Source organism: Zerene cesonia, chromosome Z (assembly GCF_012273895.1).
Source record: "Zerene cesonia ecotype Mississippi chromosome Z, Zerene_cesonia_1.1, whole genome shotgun sequence".
Classification (NCBI taxonomy): domain Eukaryota; kingdom Metazoa; phylum Arthropoda; class Insecta; order Lepidoptera; family Pieridae; genus Zerene; species Zerene cesonia.
In genome coordinates this window covers 3,639,175-3,655,986 of record NC_052122.1, presented here as the reverse complement: position 1 = coordinate 3,655,986, position 16,812 = coordinate 3,639,175, and the positions used below count along the sequence as shown (strand labels likewise).

At 35.1% G+C, this 16,812-nt stretch overlaps 1 protein-coding gene across 1 annotated transcript in view; it reads left to right on the top strand.

The window, feature by feature from the left end:
• Positions 1 to 16,812, top strand: part of LOC119835849 (adenylate cyclase type 6) — a 111,160-nt gene that overhangs the window by 65,119 nt on the left and 29,229 nt on the right. The window contains exon 10 of the mRNA XM_038360886.1: positions 9,860 to 9,981. Within this exon, the coding sequence (XP_038216814.1) occupies positions 9,860 to 9,981 (122 nt within the window). The remainder of the gene's footprint in view (positions 1 to 9,859; positions 9,982 to 16,812) is intronic.

Below are 16,812 nucleotides of genomic sequence, written 5' to 3'. Positions count from 1 at the left end.
CACCAGTTCTTAATAAGTGTACAAAGTTTGAATGAAATCGGTTCGCGGGAAGTGGGAGAAAAACGGGTGTGAGTTATATACATACATACATACAAACATACAAGTGAAGCTAATAAAAGCGTGTTAATAACATAATTTTCAAGAATCCTATTCGAGATGACAATGTCTTTAATTAATTCCTAAAATCTATCCAATTAAAAAACATAGTTAAAATGAAGAACCTACATTAAATAGAATGGAATAATCTGACTGGCACCTGATGAACCAAAGCTCTGCTAGCTTTCTCTCAGTTTTTATTGTGGGAGTCGAGCACGCTTCGGCACGAATTGGGCCAGCTCGCACCGGGGAAGTACCACACCCCCACAGAAAACCGGCGTGAAATAGTGGCATGCCACTGTGTTTCGTACGGTGAGTGGGGGAGCCGGAGGCCCGTTTCCTTTTCCTCACCCGTCCTAGTCCATTCCTTCTTTCCAGTCGTTAATCCTTTCCTTTTCCCTTACCCCATAAAAGCGGGCAGCGCATTCACAGAGGTACTACCTTTGCGAATGTTTATGGGCGGTGGTGATCGCTTACCATCAGGCGAACCATCAGCTCAGCTGCCCGCTATGACATAAAAAAAAAAAAAGAAAAAAAAGTCAGCGCTATACAAATAATCGTATACTACACATAATCAAGTTCGCGCTTGTCAAAAACATTTGAAAACTCAAAATCTGGAGCTCAAATGTTTTACCGCTTCGACCGAAACGTCAAATGCAACCGACTTTTCAACTTTCGTATTTTTAATTTCGAACAAATGATTTGACGCCATTTCTAACGGTAGAACGTCATACACGACTCACTGAACCTCCGTTCAGTGGTCTCGACGTGAATTGACTTGAAAACTATTAATAGATCGTCTCGCGCCATCACTTTCCCGCACTGGAATTAATACTTCTTTAAGACGTCGCAGTAACGCCCTTGGAGGCTGACTGTTTGATTTTCGCATTCACTTGATGTAGCTTTTATCATTGAGTCTTAAGTGTATCTGTATACTATTTACTGCCTACTGAAGTTTTAATCTTTATCGACACAATAAATCAAGGAACCTAAGAAAACCAGCTTATCTATGACATCTTGACGAAAAGATCTCACAAGCTTCGGGATAGAGAAATTTGACGATTGATCTGATTGACTTGCTGTTCAATCGACGTCAAAAAGAGGGGTTATCAATTCGGCTGTATTTTTTTGTGTCTGTTACCGCATAACTTGGTAATGGGCCAAACGATTTTTATGATCCCTTTTTTATTTCAAATCTAGTGCCCGATATGTGGTCCTATTTAAATTCGGTCTAGTCCTGACAAGTTGAAGGTGGTTAAGATTTTTCTTAAGAATAAGTTTTTTATTTGTTTATTTTTACTGAATATTGGATAAGTGCCAAATAAAATGTATTGTTATGTTTCAATTGCCTCTCATAACATAGAAAAAATAAACCAAAAGGAAAAATAGCGTGTTCGTCCCTTATTTGAAGTTATAAAACCATTATCGATGAACACCATACGGTATGTGTCCAAAGCAGAACTTTAGGGTTTCCTTCAGGCTACTGATTGATAGGGGTTCCTTCAAGTTGTAATATAATGTACGGTTAGAACTATACTCACATGTTGTATACTAAGAATTTCATGTGTGAGAGGTTTAATTTTGAAATCTAACATAAATGGAGACACTTTTTAAAATTCCGATATCAGTATAATATTATAGCGCTTACATATAACTACGGGTGCAAATGCTAAAGTTATTTGTGTGTGTCCATATATTGATTAATATTTAAATTTAATTGTATGTGGGACTCGAGTATGCTTCGACACGAATTGTGCCAGTTCGCACCACATCCCCACAGAAAACCAGGGTGAAATAGTAGTATGCTAATGTGTATCGTGCGGTGATTGGGAGCCCGGAGGCCCATATCCTTATCCTTTCCCTTACCGGTCTTTTCCTTTATTCCTCTCGCCAATCCTTTTGTAATCCCTTTGAAATTTAAAGTCGAGAATCCATTTCTAGAGAGTAAGATCTGCAATCGACCTTACGCCTCTCCAAATGCCGTGGCATGCCACTGTGTTTCGTACGGTGAGTGGGGGAGCCAGAGGCCCGTTTCTTTTTCCTCACCCGTCCTAGCCATTTCTTATTTCCAGTCGTTAATCCTTTCCTTTTTAGCAGCGCATTCGTTCATGGGCGGTGGTAGCGTTTACCATCAGGCGACCCACAAACTCCATTGTAGACGATGACATAAAAAAGTGCTGGTTTTACGATCGGAGCAACAATTAAATATATAAAAATATTCCTTTTGAGAGCAGATGAAGTTGCGTGGGTCAAAAGGTTTAAAAATACAATGCTAGCAATAATAGCTAAATAAATAGCTTTACGGAATATAATTTTCATATTGCGTCGAGGGCAAATTGTGTTTCCTTTGAAGTTTTCCACTAAACGGGTTTCAGTGATTTAATCTTGATATTTTGTGAGCCATTGTGGTCGGTTTATAAAAAGCAATAGTAAATTGCAACAAAGTAATACACTGTTGACGTAAATGAGGCGTAACAATGGTGTTTTGATGTAATCAATGCTCCCGTATGCGGTATTTATCATTTAGAGAAGATCTATCGAATATTGTGATGTACAATGCTTTATGGTAATAGTCGAACGAGGTCCTTATATCGCTTGATGAGATCTGCATGAGATAAATGGTTCTTAGTGTTATTTTTAAAGTGCACACTGTAATACCTAGAGGAGATTAGAGATAAATATTGAAGACTAGTCAAAGGAAAATATTCACGGTCCCAGGATTTTCCCCGAATATTTCCCGCTCCCGGAGATTCCCGGGACTAAATCAACCGTTATTTATATTTCCTCCATTAGTTCCTGATAAGAGCGAGTTTAAGCAAACAAACAAACAAACTCATCAGCTTCATACATTAGTACAAAAAACGAATAGACCTTTCAAACTATATTTCATTGTACTAGCGAAGCGGAGCGTAAGTATTTAATTTAAAGTTACAAGCAACATTATTGACCAACTGTTGCTCAACAAATGACTACAATAGTGAAGTCCCGTGTCCCCTGGTGGGGTATGGGGCAGATGATGTACATCCGTTTCACTGATCGATTTTCTTTAGGGACAAGTAGGTGATCAGCCTTCTGTGTCCTGCCAGACCGAGACATTTTTTTTTGTGCGTCCCCACCGGGAATCGAACCCAGGACCCCTCGGTTCTACGCTCACGCGTTAACCACTGTACCAAGGAGGCGGTCATGACTACAATAGTGTCTGTAAATTTCACCTGAGCTTGGTTTTGATATTTAATCGATGTAAGGGCGGAATCACTACCATTGCTTTGTAGTGAGCCACCATATAGTCTGATAAAACATAACCTGAAAATTAAATATAATTGATGGCCACGGGAAAATTAAAACTCGTCTCCTCTTAAACATTTGTGAGTAAAGTATTTGCAGATAAAAATTAAACCCACCGACAAAGATTAAATTAAATTTGAAAGAATATTTCTTCATCTTTGCACAACATCTTAGCGGACTTCGCGAAACTCGAACGTTTTTCCAGTTGCAACGGATTGTATGAAAACAATATCACGACGCTGGTTCTCTTGTATTTTTCCTTATTAATTAAACTGTCGGAGAACTTTAGAACTTGAGATATCAAACTCCGCAGTAAATAAACTAGAGAAAACGATCGGTAGTGCAACTTTCAGATATCTTTTATATGGCCTTTTAATTAGCTTGTTTGTCGGGGTGTTATAACAATCCTCGTGTCTTATTTCATAAGAATTTCAACTGCATTGATGTGTGTGTTAAGTGAAGATAAATGTATTATTTTTTTACAGTACTTTCTACTACTTCTACTCTTTGTTGTATTATATATTGCTGATCACAATAATTATTGCTTGTATAATTATTTTTTTAAATTTGAACGAAGTCTTTTCTGATTTAAAATTTATCTGTCAGTCCTACATAATAAGATTCCATATTACAGTGTCGACATATGTTTTCCGCGTGAAAGTGATATGCCATCAAACAAAACGTGTCTCAGAACATACATTTTATGGAAAAAAAGGGAATTTCTCTAATCGGTTGTAAATGTAAAAATTGCAATAAACAGCATTCATCATTCAGATTTTGTAACAGCTAAGCTATATTACAGTTGTAGCTACGTTTTCAAGTCAATATTATTGAGATTCAGTATATAAAAGGTAATTTGTAAAAGGTGTCCTGGAAACTATCTATTATAATGTATGTGTGTATGCTTTAAATCGAAAGTTCATTTATTTGTATATCGATAAAAACTCGCTTAAGTGAGTAAAATGTATAACACTTATAATTTGTATAAATAACACACATATTTTAGGCATTTTTTATGTAATCAGAATCAAGTTTTATTAGTAAAATAACATATTCATTCTAGAAACAAATAAGTGAAGATCGACCTTACGCGAGAACATACCTCCATGTATTTTATCATGGCGCTTGGACTAAAACTGCAATGGACAATAGAATTACGTTCCGCAAATCTCTATTACTATTGAATAGCCCTTCCGACTGCTACTAAATCTATCCTCTTATGCACTTAGGTATTAGTATTCACATCACTGAACCTCCTATCTAGTGGAGTCCGGCTGCGAATCTTTACTAATAGATAGGTCTATTAGCGCCAAAGTCTCTTTAATCCTTGAATTTAATATGCTCCCAGTGGCAGCTAACAATTGTGGTATTTTTTGTCCGGGAGATTTGAAACCATTAAAAACGGTGTCTTAACAGAAGTTGTCGTGTTCATCATTAAAATCATCATTGAATAAATATAGCTTAAAAAAAAACTAAAAAAGTATTCCTATGGGTTATAATTCAACTAAATTATCTTACTTGTTCATAAACAGAGTATAAACATGTAAAAAAAGTATTAGATACACCCGATTGTATTCAGGATAATACGATAAACTTATGAAATTATTGTTTTGTAACCGATATTTGATAAGTATACAAAGTCAAGTTTCAATTAAATCTGCCCGTTTAGAGTCGGTCATTATCGATTTTAAAGTAATTGGTTACAAGCAAACGCATAGGTGTAGTTATAAAAAAAATTTGTAAAAACGCGATACAAAATTAAATTCACCTGCACTCTGGGCAATACTTCATATTTTATAAGTTGATTCTAGATTTTTGTACCAAGTTTTTCTTTCTTCGTTTTTGGGACACGATGGCGTGGCTCGATGCAAACCGATTTGCGATCACGTTGAAATTCATGGTACTGGTTTTTAACAGTTACCATCGAAGCAAATGCGCTCCTATGCATCCACTCGTTCTTTTATTCACTGCGCAATCTCCCTTCCAAAAACAAGAATCACCGACGGATATTGTTCCTTTTCCATGTTCCAGAAATCAACGAACCCCCTCGCTTTCAAACACTGTCGCAAAGAGAATTACATGTCCGATCCAACTGAAATTTAATCAGTGGCCGTCTAGAGGAAGGTTCTGCTAAAGAACGTAACACGCGTTTAATCGTGGTACCATTGGGTACTGATGCAAAGTACTTATCAGATCGTATAGCTAATGCCGGCAACATACTTGACACAAAGTTTTATTAATACCGAAAGGTTTTTCTTTCCCTGTACCGTTACGTGAACCATGAATATATTTTGCGTATATCCAGTAAAATTTGTTTTATAATGCTGATAGGGAAAACCTTCTACAGTTTCCAATTAAGTTTGCAACATTGTTGAGATGCGGTAATTTTTTTTTTTATGTCCACCTCCTTCATAACATCTCGGTCTGGGATTTGATCATGGGTGTTGGTCATCACTAAATGGAATTGTTTTTCTGAAAACATATATCCGATAATCATATCACTAAATGGAATTGTTTTTCTGACAACATATATCCGATAATGCTCCAAGGACTTGCTACTTTCCTTCCTTATTTTTCCATTTTTTCGTATAATGGTAATGGCCGTTGATTAGCAATTGTATTAGCAGAGACGTTGAATAAATATTACTTGCGCCAAGTTAAATATTGACTTATGATAATAGAAGAAGATATTTCTCCTTTCTTTCCTATAAGTGGTGGCAAATATCGCATACTAATTCCAGTACTTACAGTTAATAAACTACATGTACATATGCAAGACTGTCGATACCAGATTACTGAAAGATCTAACTATATTTTATGGTCGTGGAAAGTCCTCCAAACTTTCGTAAGACCTCATTGAGATGCTAAGGCGACGTTGATACGCGACGTATTGAAGAAGTTGATATTGAAATGTTATGTACCTAACTTACCTGGTGATGATTTGGCAATGTCGCTAGTTTGGACACCACTTTAATTGCCTTAATAAGTAGCCGGCAACGTCGCTATGGTGTCTTTGTGAGATGAAATTCGAGTTCGGCAGTGGTGTTCTCTCTTATTGTTAGTTCTGTTTCTTGAATCGCTAGATTTAAATATGAACTTATAATGCACAAGAGCAAGGGCATGAAAGTATAGAATATGAAATTAAAATTTGATAGTTTTAGCTAGCAAGCGGAATATAAAAGATCATCAATAAATTATGAACGATATACCCTCGTGATCTGAATTTTCATTTTAATTAAGGCAGTTTGCTAATTAGACTCATCTGATTTTAAAACTATATGAGTCTCATTCACAAAATATATTTCATAGTAATCACTAAAGAGCAACTAAATTAAATCACAATATTTGCGGTTCAACTTGTGTTGAGTTCGATAAAATGGGAAAATATTATATGTATACACGTATGTTATGGTTAATAATTAAATTCAGAGAGTTATGGACATTCAAAGTTACGCACATGAAACTCCGCCACCAACGCCAACGCGAACTCCAATTGCAACAAGTTTTAATATAGGAATTGTTCCTTTTACAATGGCGTAATGATTGAAGCTTTGAATAGTTGGTACCATAACCGACTAAACACAGATGCACAATCGCGGTTACTGTACAATTATTAGGTACTGTCGACCTGCAAGATATCATAATATATAACCTTGAATTATTGTTAGGTAATCGTTTCTAAGTCACTCAATATTCAATAGAAAGATAGAAAGAAGCATAAAAATATCAACGGAAAAAAGTCTCAACGATTTTCCGGTTCTAAAAAAATCAATGCAGAAATGAAATTACTGGCGACTTTACATGAGTAAACAAAACAAACATTATATGCGAGATACATTTGCTATATTTGAAAAAAAGCAAACGAATTTGAAATAATGAAAGTACATTTTTCTCCATAAAAGCTGTTTGTGTATTAAGCATCCAAATTTCGTAAAATACATAATCGCAAGTGACAATCCGACTTTGCGCTTGCTATGTTAAATTTAATCGTTGGGTGTTGTTGATTGCTCACGTAACCCTTGTAATTTTCTATTACAGGCGGTTCAGCGAAATACATCGTGGCTTACATTTAATTCATTAGCAATGATGGTTTATCGTATCGGGAATAACAGGGTGGTGGGATTACAAGACATTCGATCCTTAAGTTACCATTACAAAATATGTATAATGTAAGAATTTAGGCCCTTGCAATTCAAAGTAGAATATTTAATAGAATTATAATAATGGATAGATAGCGACGTGGGTACTAGTTTTTTATGAGTCTGTTAGGACCGGATCAGTAATAGTAACTCAAATGTTTTCTTAAAGCAAATTTTATACACTCAATGGAGCCTTTATAAACGAACCATTTCCACATAAAAATTAATTACCTTCATGTCTAAAATAAATATAAATATGTATCACATAAAGTATTATGGATAATTGTATAGATATAACCTAATACAGAATCAGGGAAAATTCAAAATAGACCATTACTTTTTAATAACAATATTTTTGAAAGCTTTTCAAATAGCATTCAAACCTAAAATTAAACTCGTTAACAAATTCATGATGCCACGAATTCATGTATTGTATCCGATATAGACCATATTATAATTATATCACTATCGGCTGTATCAAATGAATTACGTAATTAGCATGATATTAGTTCAAAAACCGCGAGGACGATTACTACACAATTACGGTGCAAATTTTACTGATTGGATAATTTGACGATGAACCACAGATTATTAAAATAATCTCAAATTGTATTAGCCTAATCGTGTTTGGTTTCATACCCGTGAAATTTATTCACAAATTAATTTGTAACTGCTTTTTACTTAAATGAAGGACTGGCGTTCATATTTAATATTTTGTGAGACTCCCTTACTATACAGTTTTTGATTAGACTGTAAAAATAATGTGGCTTAAGAACCCATCAAGTGCGTTTTGAAACACGCGAAGTGTCAGTGTCGTACCTCCCAGTCGCTCTTGTACGGATTTTTTTTGCGCTAGCAACATAAGAACATATGTAAAATGTAAATCTAATTCGATTCAAAATTTAAAGCTTAGAAATGGAAGACAAGGAAAGCGGGCGCTATGTTACTTAATGGTTTAGTTATGAAGAGTTATTCTCATAACAATGAGACATTATTATGATCAACGATCGGGAATCGCTTTGTATTATTTTAATTAAATTTATTCTTACTTTCGGTCAAATCGGTTTGTTTAAATTTATTACTGCGGTAAAGGAATTACGGTATAAGACGAATAAACGATTCTTTTTTAGCTTTGATGTTATTTTCCATTTGATTTCAAAATATTATTAACAAAAAGTTAGTAGTTTTAAGTTGGTTTAATATTATGAACGCGAAAGTAGCTGTATCTCTGTCGGTCTCTTGTTCACGCCTAAACCGATAGTTTTTATTCCGAAAAAACGAAACGGGAGCTATAGAGCAGACAACCCTTGACTGTCCATCCTTTTTCTTTGAATACTTGGCTAAAGTCGCCGGAGCGTACATTATACATCGCTTCGAATTTATAAAGGACAAACTCCAAAGAGTAAAGTTATAATATAGTATTCTCTTGCGGTTGGTTTAACGTTAAATATATTAAGAAATTAGAGAATTTTTAACGAATTTTAAACTCGATTTATACATTATACCGTTTAATATAACCGAGTGTGGTCACGGGACTCTACTACCCCCGTTAAAGATCCTTTAAGTACTGGAACTGGTTTTTAAAAAGTTCCCCAAAAAATTGGCGACTGTATTTTGAGTATGAGCTGAGCTGAGCGTATTACCATACAAGCTGTTTGGTAGAAGATTTCATATCTTACTCGCAAGCTCGCTCGCCTCTTGCTGTCTGTTCTGAACTTAACGCCACCACAGCTTTGACGTCGATTTTCATATAACGGATGAAGTAATTTTGATGATTACGCACTCATACATGTGTATTTTCAGGTACCGAATCACACTTTTATATACACTCGTATGAGTATGTTATTATTTGCGAATAAATCAAAAATGCGAAGATTGAATGTGTTAAAGTTTACATGTTGGCACATTTTGTATACACTCTATAATGAAATACGATTAAGAAGGAATCATTATAAGTAATAAATTTCTATCTGTTAGAAGAGTACAATTAAATGCATTGTGGTTATCTAGATTCTTATTATATTATCACGCATGAAATCCTCATTAATGTTTTAAATTCGAAAGTTAACTTGTCGTAAGTTTGTCTCTCTTGCACAACGCTACAGACCGTTTTTTTTAAACATTTATGTTATATACTGATATAGGCTACTTCTTCGTAAAGTGCTGAAGTAGCACTCTGTAAAATAAAATTTTTATAAAAAAAATGACGCTCAAATATCTCGCATATTTCCTATATTATATATATTTATCTATTCATCTAATTCATCCCACCAATACAATATGTGCATGCATTTCACAGCGACTCTCGTGCGATGTACTGAACGAAATTTATTTTTCAGGAGCGCCTCTTGCTGTCTGTTCTGCCCCGCCACGTTGCCATGGAGATGAAGGCGGACATCGCTAACCAGCCAAGACAAGAGCAATTCCACAAGATTTACATCCAACGCTATGAGAACGTCAGGTCAGTGCTCGCGTGATGTTTATTTTATACGCCGTCGAGCTGGTAAGTCTTATTGCGATCATGTTATAAACGCTGCGACCACGATATGAAGTGTACGGAAATGAATAGCTGGCAAATAGTCAATTATAATTTAGGTATGGTGGCTAGGTTATGTGCAGTTCGTTTGCGTTTTGTAATTTTAAAGGGCTTTCATTTGATTTTTAGCAAATCCTGGTACTATGATCCTATTGAACTTATATAACCTAAAAATAATCGAATAAATAATAATGTCTCATTGAGTAAATTAATTATCATTGCCTTATGTGATTAAAATTTAATCGTATTAATCTTTATATATCAATTGTATGTGTATTAATGATATAATTAATAGGTACCTATTATCAAATGATAGAATCTCATTTGAATTTTCACGTAATTTGTTTGATGCGATCAAAAGTTCGTGGCCGTTAAAAGTTCTTACTACCTTACGGATAACAGACTACTAGGCACTAACTTTAACTGTGAATCACCACCCTTATCGCCAACAGAAACCACTTTCGTAAAATGTCATTATCCATCCATCTCAAACAAAGTAATGCTGAAGGAAAAAAATCCAGATTTTAAATTCTTATTCTACTTTTCTCGTGATTATAACGTCTTTAACGTTCGTGCATAAAAAGATGAGATTCTTTAGTCATCGCAAGAAGTTTCATTTCGAATCGTTGTTATCTTCTTAACGTAGTTGAAGTTTTAAGTGATTTGCTTTTTTTTTAAATGACCAAATAATTCACGGAAACCATTTTAACCGGTAGTTCACATCTTTTATCACGGCATACGCGATTAAAGCAGCGCGTCGGGACCACGGCGGGATTTTAGTTGGTAAAAATCAGACATGATCTCTCATAATAATATTACATGTATATTATCTATATATTATAAATAAAAATGAATCGCTAATTCTGTAGCTGAACGTAAAAGTCGAGAACGGCTCGACTAATTCGGCAATTTTTACTTAAAACGTTATTGTTAAGGCACAAGGAAGGTTCTTATGAAGATAATAAAAAACGTACCACAGGTGAAATCAAAGTGGACCGCTGGCCTATAATATAATCTTATGCAAGGTTTCCCTCAATTCAAAATAAATATAAAACATTTTATTCGTCAATATCTGCTACGATCATTATGGGTGTCATATACACATTTTGGGTTATATTTTGTTATCTAATGAGGAAAATGTAGTTCCCAACATTCCAGCAGTTCGATCTATTATATTTGTATTGAATCACACCTGATTACACTGGTGAATAGTAAATGGTATTTACGGCAATGAGGTTAAAGTGATTACCGAAACGCTATTGGTTATTTATGTGGGAATAGCTCGACCGGTATCGTACCTCCTACATTCTTATTTTATTCATGGAGTAAGTGGTGTTTAAATGGCAATTGTCTCTGTAGTCAGTCGTCGATAATTCTCAGGATTGACGTATAATTGGGACACTTTTAAGCTTCAACGTCCGGATTATTGTTTTAAATGCGAAAATGTGTGTTGTTTGTCGTTCTTTCGCGTCACAACGGAGTGGTTTTATGATATGATTTTTGTGACTGAATATAGTTATGAAACTAGAGAGTGACACAGGCTATTTATAGCATGGAAACATCTCATTGTAATAGGAACATCCATTGTGATGCGCAATTGAATCAATCCAAAATTTATAAGTTCCGAAAGATGGTTAATTTTCTTTTACCCCGAGTGCTAGTAATAATACTAAATTTTACAGTCATTTATACCTTACTTATACATTATTCAATTGTCTATTGTATTGTTAGCTGGACGTAGAAGGTTGAACAAAGCAAAATATCATATATATATATAATTTTAGGGAGACCTATGCCCAACAGCGGACTTATCATGGCTGTAATGGATAGATGATGGATGATATTGTTCAGGGGCAGCACAAGAATTTTGCGACGAATATGAAATCTAAAACTTTTCGTTTCGTTCTTCTTCATTCAACGTTATGTGTCATCAGTGTGCATGCATACAAATGCATCATGCATAGCAAATAAATGTGCTTTATCTAGAAAAAAATACACTGTTTCTCCAAGTGTATGTCGAGATTATTGTGTATAAAAGTTACCTACCTAGAACAAGTGCGGGGGTCATTTTGAGCGATTGTCGCACAATTCGGGACTCTAACACCGTATCATCATCATCAGCCAATACACGTTCCCACTGCTGGGACACAGGCCTCCTATAAGGGTTCAGGCCATAATCCACCACGCTGGCCAAGTGCGAGTTGACATATGTCACATGTCGTCGAACTTATGATTCTTGGACATGCCGGTTTCCTCACGATGTTTTCCTTCACCGTTTTAAGCAGTGGTGATGTTATCCACATGTGCAGATAAATTGAAAAATCAGTTTATTTCCTGCACGCTCGCCCGGTCTCGAACCCCGACTTATCGATTTTTGAAGTCCGAGGTTCTCACCACTGAGCCACCACTGCTTTTAACATTATAACATAACACTATATTATAATAAATTTTTTATTCCATCGTAATATTGATATTAAACAAATCTAATCACGGCAAAGCGTGTGTAAAAAGCAGGAGCTATGAAGTCGAAGCATAGCCTGTATTGTGGACATGAAACGTACCGTGACACGATATCGGTCCCAACGTTACATTAACAGGGGCGAAGTTGTAAGTTCGTTACGGATCGGGGACGGTCCCCCGACGCGTGTTGTGAACTTTATGAATCTTCGGGATTTGCTTGTCATGTGCTGTTATTACATCAGTTATTTATTGACAAAAGTGTTTTATATATTGTATTAATTAACTCTCAAACTAGGTAAAAACCTATTATTTATGTCAGTTATCTTTATGTCAATTAGCGCCCTCTTCAATAGTGTCCTGGAAATGTCCACGAGAAATAGTAATAAAAATGGTTTAAGATTATCTGCACATGTGTGTGTGTTTTGGAGTTTAAGCTTTGTGTGTGGGTATGTGGGTTGGGAATATGTTACGTCGTTTGAATTTTCAATAGAACGCGAAGTCTAGGTTACTATTTATTATCTTTTAGTATGTAGAAGGATAAAATGTGCTTTATTTAACTAGAAAAAACACCACTACACTATTTCCAAGCGTGTGTCGTGATTTTTGTATAAACTTAAAAGTTACCTATATCAAGTGTAAGGTTGATTTTGAGCGATTGTCAAACAATTCGGGACTCTAATACCATGTCATTACAATACATTTTGTTATAATAAAACATTAACTCTATCGTTTCATTATTGAACTCCTGAACATGATGTACATAATATAAACATTCGGAGAAGGACACGAGGCGTTTTTTGTCACGAAAATATATCACGAAAGTACTTAGATAATGTAAATTTGTATTGGAAAAGTGTATAGACTGATCTGTATAATGCAAAAATGAGAAGAATTCGCACAAATCGTTCTTTAAAAGGGCTATTGAAACATTCTCTTCGACTGGATGCTTGAGAACCCGACCTCGGTCTCTATGCAAGAAAATGGGAAATTATATTTATTGAAAAAGACTGAAGCTTTCTTCAGCTTCGTTTAATACATTTTTAATGGCAACGTTGGCATATAGGACTTTCTTTTCTTGTCAACCAACTACGAAAAAAGAGGATCAATTTGATTGTATTTGTTATTTCGTAACTTATCATTGGGTGAACCGATTTTTATGATTATTTTTACACATAATACACTTTCATGTGAAATTATTTTCATTGAAAAAATATGCTTGCCATATATTGGGGTAGAATTCATTACAAGAATTCATTAATTAGTCAATATATTCCCGAGTGTAATTTAGCATTCGGATAAGATAGCAGGAGATGAAAATTAGGTCTGCTCCATACGATCTCACTTGTAATTTCGAATATCTGCTAGATCCCAGCTGTGTCCATACACCACGCGGATCAGGGTAACACGTCATCCCCGAAATTAATATAGCTCCTCGGGCAAATTGTTAATTTCCAGCGGAGCGTGTGAACGTGGCCTAAGTCGCAAATAATAATTAATCTGGTTTGAACGCTTCAGTAGTTGCGGACAATTTGGGCCGTAATCGCGTTGGGAATACGCCCTCATATATATAACAAAGCTGGGATACACGAACGGTAAACGGGCAAGTGTGAGGCAACGTTGGTACCTACGGCACATCGCGTGAGTCCTACGACTGACCGGTTGGTGGATAAATAACAGTTCTAATTCTAAATGTTTGTTGCGTTGTTGCCTGGCAATTGATATCTATCATTTTCGACAAATGTTGGTTATTTTGTTTTTTTTTTTTTTTTTAACAATGATATCACTACATAATATAATATAAAAACGCTTCCCGCGTCTGTTCCTGTGTATGCATAGATCTTTGTCACTACACAACGTATTGTGATGGGTTTTAAAAGGATGATTTATACATATAACAACATCTATTAAACTACTCCGAATTTAACGCGTGCGAAGCTGCGGACAAAAACTAGTATAAAATAAACTAACCGTGAACTTTTGTCTCTATGCAAAACTTATACATTTGGACATTATCACTTTGAATTTATTCATACGTATCACAATCTCACGCTCCAATTTCATTTATATACAAATGTAAATATAAATAATCAACAGTGGCTTAGTTTGTGAAAATATTTGTTTAAACGGATGGTGGCCGCATAGACTTAAAATTAAAATGATTCAATTGTAAAATTTTATTGATTTATTTATTTAAGAACACATACACTATACACTATCATTACAGTTATTTCCAATTTGATAGAGGTATTTACATTTCTAATAAACATTACAATAAATAGAAAACAATACAATTTAGGCTAACATGTTCTTTAAGCATATGTAATACAATACTACTTATTAAAATTCGTTTATCAAAAATTACCGATAAATATGAATAAATAATATTACCCAATTTTCGGTTATAAAATAGATAATATAATTTACTAGCTGTAATCGCTTAGTACCCGGGCAAAAAGCCATAAGAAAAAGGATTAGCCTATGTGCTGACCCAGACTATAATCCACCTTTGCACCAAATTTAATACAGACACGATAAGCCGTCTTCGCGTGAAAGAATAACAAATATCCGATGCATCCATCGAATCTTACAAACTTTCTCATTTATATTAATAGTAGGATATCCTAATTCCTATCCTATCCGAGCATTAGTTAGCAGACATTTACGGATGTAAAATGCGATGTATCCACTGTATAATTTATTACGTGGCTTTAAACACCTTACAAGTTACAGTACCCTGGTCACAGACTGACACGCAATGTTTCATACCACAGAACAGATAAAAGAGGTGAGATAATAAATAGTTGCTGATTTGTATTAGAATGAGGGTCGCCGCTTTTCTCCCAGTAACACCCCTACACTCGGCACTCGCGACTAAATCGCAATAAACGCGCTACAATGCGCGATCGCTCGCTAAGTACCAGACGCATTGCATGGCAAGCAATGTATAGTTTTCTATCTTTTTGCCATTGTGTTGTTTTTGTCAACTTACAAGTTGACATAATAATATACAAGCACACACACATACGCTCGCACTATGAGTATTTTCCCCGCTCACAAGGCCCTCCTAAACTCTCATCTGCTCTTTGTCTAAAACTGTTTTGAATTCGAACCATTCACGCTCTTATTAATTCGACCTAGTTAATCTCCGCTTCGTTTTTAATGAGGGGTTAAGATTAATACGTATATTCTATTCGCAATTAGACTTGCTATTGAAAACATTACAATATTCATCCCAGGATCGTGCGTGAGTTAAAACAAGTACGTCCAATAAAACTTAGATGTGAGTCGCATACGTTACTCGGGAGCATAAAATATAATTACTACCATACAAATCGACATCGAAATTTGCATAATAATATCGAGTATCCCACAAGTAGAGAACCCAGAGTATTCTAAAGTTGATTATTATTATACTTTAAAATCAATGACTAGTAAGGAACGCTTAAATTATCTTTTACGTAATCAATGCACTTAACCATTATTGTAAGGAAAAAGATTTTCTAAATTTCGAGATTTTCCCCTTCCCAGCTTGGAGGCTTCAAGCCATTGTGTACATAAAATATGATAAAACCTATATGAAGAGTTTTATAAAATGTAAATAATTGTTTGTACTCTTCATTTATCACCTTAAATCAGTCATGTTATATACTCTATGTCTTCTGATAAAAGCTGCCATACGATTTATGAGGCCACAGAACGACCTAGGTACTTGTAAAAACGTTCGGAGATCGTTTGAAGAAGTGTGTTATCATTGAAATCCGATGTTTGAATGAAGGGCGTTTCATTCAGCGCGGTGTATTGATTGATATGTCATGTGATTAATGCGAACCAAATTTCTTTCATGTGAGCTCTTAAACTGGCTACAGCGTATTTATACATTTGTGCGAAAAGTGAGGCGAACAAGGAACAATAGTGAGCGTAATTCGCTTCGCTATTCGCTCGAATGTGTTGATGCTTTTATATAGCTTTACGTTTTTATGGAGCAATGCTGGTCGAGAGCATCTTGTGTACGAGTAAGTGTTAGTTATGTCTTGAAAATTGTTTGTTTACTAGAAATTACTAAATAAGGCCGCAGGCCATGAGGATTTGTTGGCCAACAGTTGACTCAATCGTGAATTATGTTTCACACAGCCGGAGGCCCCAAAAAAAGTCGAATTTTACTTATAAAAATACTTTAAATTATAATGATTACAATATGTCTTGCACGATGCAAGTGCTAAAAAGTAATGAATATAATACTAAACTTCTTTAACATGAAAACTTAAAATAACGTCGCACCAAAGGAATTCGCTACAC